At 37.0% G+C, this 12,406-nt stretch overlaps 1 protein-coding gene across 11 annotated transcripts in view; it reads right to left on the reverse strand.

Annotated features, from left to right (window-relative positions):
* Nucleotides 1-12,406, reverse strand: part of Clock (clock circadian regulator) — an 83,882-nt gene that overhangs the window by 39,835 nt on the left and 31,641 nt on the right. For all 11 annotated transcript variants that reach the window (XM_076546463.1, XM_076546462.1, XM_076546459.1 and 8 more), the window contains 4 exons: nt 8,658-8,747; nt 5,137-5,196; nt 4,750-4,898; nt 1,913-2,004 (listed from right to left, as the gene is read on the reverse strand). In XM_076546463.1, the coding sequence (XP_076402578.1) occupies nt 1,913-2,004; nt 4,750-4,898; nt 5,137-5,196; nt 8,658-8,704 (348 nt within the window). In that variant the 5' untranslated portion in view covers nt 8,705-8,747. The remainder of the gene's footprint in view (nt 1-1,912; nt 2,005-4,749; nt 4,899-5,136; nt 5,197-8,657; nt 8,748-12,406) is intronic.

The following is a 12,406-nucleotide window of genomic DNA, read 5'->3' on the forward strand; positions in this document are numbered from 1 at the left end:
ACACTAAATGAGCTAATTTATCGTTTCAGAGCTACTGAACCTAATTGTGCACAGCCTCCTTGCACATCCCAGAAGCTTGTGTGACATGGGCAGCTTTCCTGACAACTCTGCTCCTGGATTTCCTTATCTCGAATACCTTTTTTTTTTTTTTTTAATTCATCTATTTATGTTACATCCTGGCCGCAGCTTTCCTCTGGCATCCTCCCCTCCACCCCCCCTCATCACCCAATCCCCTCCTCTCCTGTCTCCATCCAGGAAACAGCAGGTCGCCTATGAATATCAATAAAACATGGCCTATCAAGTTACAGTAGACTTAAGCTCCTCCCCATGCATTAAAGCTGGGCAAGGTGACCCAGTATGAGTAGGGTCTCAGAAGCCAGTAAAAGAGTTGCAGACAGCTCCTGTTCCCACTTCAAACACCTTCTTAAAGTAGGTTTGGGAATTGGATGAGTTAACAGAAGAAAAGTACCCTTCAGTTAAAGTATAGGTTTAAATGCTTATGCTACACATATCTCTAACAAATTTTAATAATTTCTGGTAAATATACAGATAGAGTTCACTAACTTTTACACCCCAAAGTATAATCAAATAAACAAGACATCCTCTTAGTGAAAAATGTTCTACCTTGCTTCAGACCCTAGTGAGTATAAAAAAGCCATTTGAGATGTAAGTATTATATATACATACATGGTACAGATAAATTCTTTATCTAACAATTTTATTTCTTACATCTATGATTTCTGCACATACTGCCCAGGCTAGCCATAATACCTGAGCCACCCTAAACACTCTGCCATATCCTCTTGAATACCGGGGTTAGTACTTTTATGATTTTTCTTATCACTGCTACCTACAAAGTAAACCACCTGTTTGCTATTTTAAGTTTCATGAAACTTGATACTAAATTCTGACAGTTTCTGTGCATAAATGATAACTTCATAATTCTATGCAGGAAAAGATAAAAGAATAGAAAAGTAAAGCTATTAGGTATGAATGTTCCAAAATTTATGTACATTATATATCTGACTGGGAGATGTTATATTCTACATACAAGCAAAAACTGTTCTAAATTATTTTTAAAAGCAACTCTGTAATACAAGAACATCTGCTCACTTCCTTTTAAAAGTTTCTACTTACAGAATGATTACCCTTTAACACATATTTTCATTTGAAAAACATCATTTATTACAATTTATGGGTATTTTAGGCAGATGTCTAGTAGGACTAAATGCTGTGTCCTACAAAATTAATATTGAAACCTAATTTCCCATTTTATTGTACTGGGGGGAAGTGGCTAGGAAGTGATTAAGTGGTAAAGATGAAATTAGTGTTCCCATCTAAGAGTTCTTGAGAGCTCCTATATAGCATGTCTTTCATGCCATGACACAGTAAGATCATCCATGAACTGGAATCAATAGCTCTCACCACATACCAAGCCCACTGGGGCCTCCTTACTGGACTGTCTGCCTCCAGGACTTCAGAAAATAAACTGCTGTTTACAAGCTCTGCAATCCATGCTATTATGGCACAGCAGTTCAACTGGAGTAAGACAGACACACTGATAGTATAGCATTTGCTGTGATAACACAGGCCATGCTTTGTCAGAATGTAGTGGGTGGGTGGTCTCAGGGTGAAGACTCAGGAGCTATAGGTTTCTGAACGATACGAAAGCGTCTCAAATTTTCAAATAATGAAAATAGGAAAACTTGGTATCACTCTACCCACATGGCATTATCTGCTTACAATATTTGATCAATACACTGATCAATTGTAATTATACATAAACAGAGCTTATGACATTTACACTGAATTAAGGCTTTTCAATTATTAATACTGCTAAAACTATACTAAAATTAACCACTGTTAAAATTCTAAAAAAAATAAAACTTTCAAAAATTAAATCTGGACATACCTCTAACATTAATTGTGTAAACTCTTCATTACTAAGGAATGTAGGTTTCCAGTCCTGTCGAATTTCACTAGCATCTGACTGTGCAGTGATTTCTGTAAACAGATGGACACATTAGCAGCATACTCTAACCACTGGGGGAGCACAAAACCTACAAGCTGTCTTCTCTTCCTACTCAATGATAAGAACAGGCAGTATTTACTGCTCTACCTAACAGGAGGCCAGGGTTTGAAAATGTGGAATGTTATTTTCTAGAACTTGGTCTGGATAATTTAGTATCAATTTCTTTGGGATTTTAATTGGAGGGCGGGGGGGGGGGTATGGCTTTGATATGCTCTATGATGAATAGGCCTAGGTCTGTTTCCAACTTGGCATAATTAGCAAATAAAAGCAAGCAGATTACAACAAGATTATTCCAAACATTGTGAAGAATGTTTACCTCGTCTTCTCCTTGCCATTCAAATGGTACTATCTTGAGTAGAGATAAGGGGTCAGCTCAGAGGAAAGGTGCCAATGGGGCCAGCCAGTCTGTTTTCAACAAAAAGGGCCTATTTTTGCCAGGTAAAAGCTTCCTCCTAATCTTAGGAGACTAAAGGAGGATTGGGGGCCAGAATTTCACAGTGACATTGCTTGCAGAGTGACTTGCTCAGTGTCTTCTTAACGTTCCTAACGATAGGGAGCTTGCCAAAGCTCTGGTGTCTCTGGCATGGCACACACATTTACCACATTACGTCTTCATTTTGCGACAGCAAATAGATTTAGTTATACGAATGTTATCATAAATAATGAAATCTGAACTATTTGCTGTTTAATCAATGTTTTCTTTTCTTTTTAGAACAAGGTCTTACTATGTATTTCAGGCTGGCTTCAAACTTACAACTCCTGCCTTAGCTTCCAAATGCTAGGTTGACAGGCAAACACCACCACGCCTCAACATTATCTTTCCATTTTAATACTACAACAATCACACAAATTAAAGACCAATGACAGGCTGTACTCTACCTCACTTTATAGTAAAAAGTATGGACTATATTGTTTTAATGTTTTGTTATCAGATATTTAAATATATCATATTTACATATCAAATTTGGCTGTTACAGATGACTATACTGAACTATGACAGGTAACTAAAAAGTATAGCTACTAATTCTGTGAAATACAGTCATACTCTTTAAATTGTTGTCAATTATATACACAATTATATACACAAATTTATTAAGGTTTAGTTAATACAGGTCTATGTTAGATGAATAAATACTTAAAAATTTACCACACATTTCATTTTTGTGAGAATTATACATTCAATGTTGTGAATAAAACCTAGTTAATGCCCAAATTAATGTTCTATTTTCAGGTGGTGGAAATGTATGCTTTTCACTTTATTTCATTCAACAATCATTTACTGAGCTCTACAATGTTTAAGGGACTGACTTCTATGAGTGTACCATGTGTACAAAGGGAGCTCTAATCAGCAAGGACACTATTTACAAAAAGGGTCAATGTAAGTGACTGAAACATTTACAAAAGAATCAGAAGAGAATGTGGCATGTGTGATAGGATGCTAAGATAAATGAAAACATTCCCAAAGGATCTCATGTTTGAGCCCTGGGAACCTAATCAAATGATATAAAAATGGAAGCGCCAGTTTAGGAGAAACTGACCTGACAAAATGAAAATGAATCCATTTTAGAGGAACTGAGTTTGGAGACATGGAAAGTGCTGCTCTCTATAAGTTAATTAGAAATACAAGGATGAAAATTCTGCATCTACAAACAAAGATTTATTAGTGGCTTTCTACAGACGCACAGCAGCTATAGTTACACAGTGAGTTACCACAGGAAAGAGGGGTGAGAAAACCAGATCAAAGGATAAGCCTTGAGGAACATCCCAGTGAGAGAGCCGAGAAGGGAAGAGGAGGGAGGCCAGACAGGAAGGGGCAGCAGAAGCAGAATGCGGATGCCATGGGAGAAGAGTCAGCAGCGGGCAGATCCGGATCACCAGGTAACTACCAAGAGTCAGGAAGAAGGAAACACTTCTGCTGTCCTGGGGATGGCTGGGCAGTGTCAGGAATGAAAGCACTTCAGAGAGGAGTGCAACAAAAAAGACTCCAGCAATGAGTGCAAGGGTGGCAGGAAACGAAACAGAGGTAGTAGTGAGCACCTGTCTTCCTAGGAAGTTCGCAGTCTTACCTCTCCTGGAAAAGCAAATATCCTTCTCTACTTTTTACACAGTTCAAATCTCCACTCCCTAACTACCAAACCCTTTAAAAGTGTTTTTTCCATGGATGATTAGTCAAGATGATTTTCTCCTATCAATAAATATTTTGGGGTATCATGTTTCTTTCCTAGGCGTACACTGAAATGACCTTTTAAAACGACCCCAAACTCAGACACATCCACAGCCCCCCAATACACACATGCTCAGCTACAGCCAAAGCTCCTGCTTTCCCACTTTTCCTCTGTGTAAAGCACTTTCACTTACTTAACCTAAGACTTAGTTTTAAAAAATTACCTATTTGTACACCTTGAAACATTCTTTCCTTTATGATAAAAAAAAAATTGTAAAATGTGTTTCCCGAGCTTATAGTTTACAAATATTACTCATTTGTATTTTAATGTGTTTACACACTTGTGATCTCTGGCTTGAGAGTCAAGAAAGTCATCCTAACTTCGTAAGGACCTAGAACACAGAAACCACTAAATAAATGCTTGTTGAATGAAAGAAAGAACATACTCGGAATCTTTTTTTTTTTTCTTATCTTAAGCATCATATAAGTCATTGTGTTCTAAGGGAGAGTCTGCTATAAAAACCATACTCATTTTACAAAGTCAGTATTTTACCTTTATGTTTGCGTAAAAAGTCAATGCTCTTCTGCAGAACAGTGGACTTGTCCATCTTTCTAGCATTACCAGGAAGCATAGATCCCAGCTCTTTAATGAGGACATTGAACTGATCTCTACGTTTCTTTTCAGATTTGTTTCTAGATACTCTATGAAAAAAGAAATTAAATATGTAGTTTTTAAACAATCAATTTAATTACACAAATAGTTTAATACAGTCTTCAATTTGGACATGACATATATTTCAGTTTACTTTCAAAAGGTCAGGAAATAATTGAATTTATAAACTGTATTCTGATCATCTACACTTTTCTACTCTGCTAACACATCTGAACACATGCAGGCATTACACATTTATTCACTATTTTCTAGTTCATGGCTCACTACCTTTTTGCTTTGTCCTTGTCATCTTCTTCCACCAATCCATCAAAAATACTACTGTCATCTCTACAAGAGAAAACAAAGGGAAAAGACTAAGAGAACTCAGTAAGCACCACCATCAAAGCAACAGGGGATCCACTCAGACTGACCCACTTCCTAGGTGAAGAGATCATATAAATACAAGCTCAGGAAGCACAAACTGATTTTCTAGTAAAGTTCAATTACATTTAGTTACATTTTAAGTTTTTCACATATGAATTTTTATAAGCAGTTATACTCAACTATATGTATGTATTAGGGTAAACAAGAATTTATCTAGTTTAAATATTCTATTTCAAAACTTTAATATCTACTGAAAACCTATCAAATGCCAGTATAAAATGACATCATCATTGTATTAAACTACCCACCTGGAATTATATTATCTACAATATCTTAACTTTAAAACCTTCTGAGATAGTCACTTTTAAAAACACCACTATTCATAAACATCCAATCACTAGCTATGAACTTAGTCTTTTTGACCCATTTACCAGATACTGAGTAGTACTCAGGTATCAGGTTGTGTTCTAGATCTTACAGAATAGTAAACAGGACTAAGAGCTGCTCTCTTCTAGTTTATCTTCTAGTAGAAAGAACACGCATGAAAATGTGTAGCAACAGGTCTTAGTTCTAAAGGACCCATGGTGTGGTAGTTTGAAGGCGACTGACCCCCACCCCCAAAGCTCATGGACTGGAATGCTTGGTCCTCAGTTAGTAGAACTGTTTGGTAGATTAGAAGGTGTGGCCTTTTTGAAGGACGTGTGTCCCTAGGAGTGGGCGCTGAGGTTTCAAAAGCCCCTGACATTCCTAGTTAGCTCACTCTCATTCTCTCTCTCTCTCTCCTCTTCCATGGTTGCTAGGTCACCATGTCAGCTCCCAGCTCCTGCTCCAGTGAGATGCTGCCCACCCACTGTCATGTTCTCTGCTGTGATAGGCATGGTCTCTATCACAAACATGAGCCCCACATTAAATGCTTATAAGTCACTTTGGTCATGGTGTTTTGTCATGGCAACAGAAAACCAACTTAGCAACCCTGGGTGGTTAGGGAAGGACTGGTAGAATTGAGAACATTGAGTGAGGATTTAAGTGACAAGATGGGCACAACTGGAGATCTGGAGCAAAAGTCCAACAAATTACATCAAGAGACTCTTAAAACTAAGGAGTGATATCCAAGTTTCTGGTGGTTGGTGAGCTTATACATGAATCCACCAGTCACACCATTCAGCCAAATCCTGCTGTGGCTTGTGAAGATCAATAGTCACTGAAGCATCTATTAGCCTCATTTTGAGGTTAGTTGTGAGTTGTGTTTCATGGAGGCTCATGAATAGACTTGAAAAAGTCCATTTAAGCCTAGGAACTTATTTTAAAACTCCGACATTAATATACATTTTTCTGATGATGGAGTCTATAAATTTTATAATATTCAGATGTAAGGAATCCATATTAATAATCACTACTTTATCTCTGTACACACAGATGACATCTCAGATGTCATAAAGTGTAGAAAAGGAATTGAACACCACTCATCTGCACTCCTTTTAGATGACTGGCATGTCTTTTCAAGGAGGAGACTACACCTGTAATCCAAAGCTATGGCCATAGTGAAGGCAAATCTAAGGACAGTCCTTGTCCTTAAGTCTTATGCTCTGGTACAAGATATGTCTTTGTTCTTTAGTTCAAAAAAGAAGAAAAGTTGCCTTCAGATATCAACAGCCACTCTGTACAACTCTATTTGCAAAATCCTTAAAAAAAAATGGAGTCATCATACAGTAAATTATAATGTAACCATAATTAAATAAGCTGGCTAATTCCTGACCTGTATCTATAAAACCTTGAGGATCTAAACAATTCAATGAAATAATAAAAAGATTCTGTTCACCAGCTCTAGACACTATTTGCCTTAAGATTAACCTTTATGTGCCAGGGAAGGAGGGAGGGAGCGAAGGATGGAGAAAAGCAGACACAAAATACAGTCTGAGAAGTGAATTTGAAGACCATCAAATGTTAGAGATGTTAAAGTGTGAAAACAACAACTGTAACAAAACAACCTTAAGAGTCTTAGAAACAAGGCTCGAGAGGTAGCTCAGTAGTAAAGCACTTGACTATATACTAGTATACTGACATAAGCACTTGACTATATACTAGTATACTGACATAAGCACTTGACTATGTACTAGTATACTGACATAAGCACTTGACTATATACTAGTATACTGATGTAAGCACTTGACTATATACTAGTATACTGACATAAGCACTTGACTATGTACTAGTATACTGATGTAAGCACTTGACTATATACTAGTATACTGACATAAGCACTTGACTATATACTAGTATACTGACATAAGCACTTGACTATATACTAGTATACTGACATAAGCACTTGACTATATACTAGTATACTGATGTAAGCACTTGACTATATACTAGTATACTGACATAAGCACTTGACTATGTACTAGTATACTGATGTAAGCACTTGACTATATACTAGTATACTGACGTAAGCACTTGACTATATACCAGTATACTGACATAAGCACTTGACTATATACTAGTATACTGACATAAGCACTTGACTATATACTAGTATACTGATGTAAGCACTTGACTATATACTAGTATACTGACATAAGCACTTGACTATATACTAGTATACTGATGTAAGCACTTGACTATATACTAGTATACTGACATAAGCACTTGACTATATACTAGTATACTGATGTAAGCACTTGACTATGTACTAGTATACTGATGTAAGCACTTGACTATATACTAGTATACTGATGTAAGCACTTGACTATATACTAGTATACTGACATAAGCACTTGACTATGTACTAGTATACTGATGTAAGCACTTGACTATATACTAGTATACTGACATAAGCACTTGACTATATACTAGTATACTGATGTAAGCACTTGACTATGTACTAGTATACTGATGTAAGCACTTGACTATATACTAGTATACTGACATAAACACTTGACTAGTATACCAGTATACTGACATTCCCAGCCCCAAAAGAACAGGAAAAAAAAAAAAGATTTACAGTCAAAGAAAGAAATAAATGAGCAAGCTTATCCTTTCCCCAAGACTCATCTATAAAGATTTAACTAATGAAATAACAATCCCAATCACAGTTATGTCTTATCATCTCCAAGTGCTAAGACACTTTCAGGGTTAGAGGTAGCATTAACAGACTGGATCCTACAGTCTAAAAGGGGCCAGGTAATCATTCACAAACATTGTTTCTTTCAGAACAGTTGACTAAAACTCCCTAAATCAAAAATAAAAACTCATTTGTAACATAAACCTTAAGCTATTCACTTTAGCTTTTAAAACTACTAATGTACCTTACTTATTATTTCTTTTTTGTTCTTTGTATAAATTGAATATAATGGCAACTATGTTTAAGCATAACACTTGTATCAAGTTGATATAGATCATTATTCTGAGTGAATTTAAAAACATACCTGTCAACAATTGAGCTCATTTTACTACAGCTTACGGTAAACAACATAACACATTACGTTTTCGTCTTGTGGTAGACATTTGTACTTCTCCTTGGGAGAAAGAAAGAAAGAAATGGTTATTAGTTTTTTAAAGCACTTCTACAAATTAGTCTTGAGAATGCTGCAGGTTACTGTGCAGATTTCAAAACGAAGCTGGTGCATTATTTTCAAGCAAATTATCTTTGGGTAGGGAATATTTGAGGGTTTTTTGTTCTAAAGGAATATGGAAAAATTCAAATTCATAATGTAGTTCTCTAAAGTAATAGAAAAGTCATTTTTAATACTCAGTATGTACCTTACATAACTATAAACTGACTACAATAATACTATCTAATAGATATTTGCTGAGATTTTATTTTCTGGTAAACAGCATGGTAGGCCTTGTATCTATAAGAATGAGAGGCTCAGCTCTACAGGCAAAAATCTGTAATGAGCAAGGAGACAGGTATCTAAACAATTATAATAAAATACACAATGAAGGCTACATTATTCAGTGGCATCATCCTGACAGGAAGCAATCAAGTGTGTCTGTGAGAATTACAGAGCGAAGCCTGGGGCACCGAGGCCTGTCATGGGTCAAGATTTGTACTGAAAACATGGTGCAGAGGCAGGAAGCATCCTCATCACCTCGGAACCCACATGTCCAGGAGAATCTCACTGCTAGGACTACTCAAGTCTGAGAAGCAGCAGACGAGAGAACACAGAGGCCAAGGCTGAGACAGCAGAGTGACAGTTTGTGAGCGCACAGGTATCAGGAGCTAGAACAACACTGGGTTTGAGAAAACCAAGAGCTTCTTTTCTTCACAGGCATGTTCCAGGCTAGTTTTACCTACTGCACCTAAAGGGGCTGAGGAAACTTGAGGGGAGGCAAGTCAAGCAGAGAAATAAGTATCATGAAGTGTTTCCTACTCTTTCTACATTTCAGTAATTAAAACTTAAAGTGCTTTGCTTTCAAACTGAGTCACAGACTAAAACTCCTTTAAAAAGCAGTTTTCTCTCAAGTCCTGAGTTAAATACTGATTAACAAATGACCTTATTTATAAACATCCTAAGTTCTGAGATATAAGAAAGTTTATATTGTTGTTTCCTTTAGAGTTTAGAAAGTAATATAAATTAACATGTAGTTCTATCTAACCCAGAGACATTTCAAGGTATTTGAACAGGAGAGTCACTGTTTTCATATGGACCTTCCTAAGAGGAGAGGCTAGCTCTTGAGAAATGACAACACACCGTCTATGTGGTTTGACTAACACAATGAGACTCAGAGGACTAAAAATTCTTACAAGATAATGACCACAGGTAAGGAAAAAAGAGGATCAATAGCACGACAGAACACTGTGACTCAAGTGTCTGGGTTAACATCAAAAGAGGTACCACACAGTTACAGACCACTCAAGTTTACTTAAGTCAACCTTCTAGATCAAAAGAAAGGGGAATGGTAATGACGAATGCTGGTTCTCTCACTAAAATAAAAAGGACAGTGGAAAAGGTATATAAAAAACTAAGGGACCAAATCTCTGCCTCACGTGTCATTTAGTAAGCCATCAGCATGCTTAACTGTCAGAAAGGAGAACACAGACCAACACGGTATGGGGATAAGCCTGCTACAGGGAAGGACACTGCTGACTGTGTACAATGGGAAGGAATCAATGGTTTACAAGACCACCCACTATTAAGCTATTCTTTATTACCATCAACAGTAATTGTCAAAACATTTGCTCAGCTTATGACTACACTCACAGTCACACACTTAAGATTACAATCGTTCACAGGATAGCTTACAATCTTTATTCTACTTTTCCAGCCAACTGATAGATACATTTCATTTACGAGAAAAATAAAGGGAGTAAAATGGGTAAACAGCAAACAGCAAACCTTTTTGAAGAGTGTCAAAGTAATAAAATAATGTAGTATTAAAGAACACACAAAACACCCAATAACCCAGGCTTTTAACAGCAAACTATAGTGAAACTTGCTCATCAGAAAGGTTCCATTTTAGACATGCCATTTCCCTACACAAGCTCAAGAGAAATTCCAAGTATACAGTCTACTCATATAGAATAACATTTATTTATTTTTTTATAAAGTATTGACATTAATAGACCAGAATGATAGGCAATGTGTCTTTAAAAGGATCAGTTGCAATTACTTAAATGCACAGTTCACCAAAATGCAAAAGGATCAAGTTAAAGCTAGGAATTAAATGTCCCTTTCCATAAGCCCCTTGAACTCCAAGTCACAGATTTAGCAGGTGAGCATGTATCACATTACTATTTCATGATGTCAGTACCGGGGCACAAATACTGGTGTATAAACACTACTTTAACACCAGCTTTCAATCAAGCTTACCAGGAAATGACAGACAGCATTAAACCAAACAATTCTATGAACAGTTTCAATGTGGTAAACACAGAAGCAACTCCTACTTCAGCACACAGCAGTGCACAGAATTAGAGACATCTCAGTGTCTGGCAGTTCATCTTTGGACTAGAATCCTTCACATAAAAAGGATTCTGTTTTAAAAATAAACTCTGCAGTGTATTATTAATGGCATTACACTACTGTCTTTCTGAATCCCATCTGCTGTCACCCACCACAGGCTTTCCATTCCGACTGCTGTCCCTGATCAATATTAGCACAGTCTATTAATTAGTACTCTGTATCTTTAAGAGATCAATAAAGTAAGAGCCCATTCTCTTGACCCACCAACCTTCTTCAGCTACTGCCAGTTGCTGTTGTTGTTGTTGTTGTTGTCCCTTTCCCCAGGAAAGCAACTGTGACCTCAGTGTCCTGATTTCCATTCTTTTATTTTACAGTCTAGCTTTCTTTCCACCTGTACACACATGTATGAAATCTATACAGTCGAGTGGTTTTAGGAAACTTACTATGAAATCAGTAGTTCTTTGTTCTCCAACCCCATTTCCCACTTTCATTCAGTGATACACTCCACTACTGTGAACATCTGTTGTTACTTTAGATTCTTCCATTCTCAGATAGAGTGCCTGGACAGTCGTAATTTACTCTGATTGTCCCAATGTATTTAAATTAGCCTTTTTGGCTCTCAAAAGTGTCTAGATTTTTAGGCATCTGTTAGTTAATTCTACTGAGAGAATTCACTAAATTAATTTAATTATTTTTAGAGAACAGGAGGATTTTTGCGACTTTAACTTATCTTTATGTGTATGGGTGTTTTGCCTGCTTGTATGTATGTGCACCACCCATGTGAAGTGCCCTCAGAGGCCAAAAGAGGACGTAAACTCCCTTGGGACTGTAGTTACAGGGGGTTGTAAAGCTGGGTATTGAACCTGGATCTTCTGGAAGAGCAGGCAATGGTTTTAATCACTTTCCTGGATAGTTTTAGTTTTTGTTTTTTGGTCACCTAGACAGGAACTACAGTTACCTAAGAAGAGGGAACCATAATTAAGAAAATGCCACTCTAAAACTAGCCTGTATGTAAGCCTATACATACAGGGGTATTTTCTTAATTAGTGATTGATGTAGGATGGTCCAGCCAATGCCACCCTTGGGGAGGTGATCCTAGGGTGTGTAAGGAAGCAGTCTGAGCAAGCCATGAGGAACAAGACAGTAAATAGTACTCCTCTATATGGCCTCTGCTTCAGTTCCTGCCTCCAGGTTCCTGCCTTGATTTCCTTCAGTGATGGAGTGACCTAATAGTTCTACACTGAAATAAATAAATCCTTTCCTCTCCA

The sequence above is a fragment of the Peromyscus maniculatus genome, chromosome 10, assembly GCF_049852395.1.
Source record: "Peromyscus maniculatus bairdii isolate BWxNUB_F1_BW_parent chromosome 10, HU_Pman_BW_mat_3.1, whole genome shotgun sequence".
In the NCBI taxonomy this organism is placed as follows: domain Eukaryota; kingdom Metazoa; phylum Chordata; class Mammalia; order Rodentia; family Cricetidae; genus Peromyscus; species Peromyscus maniculatus.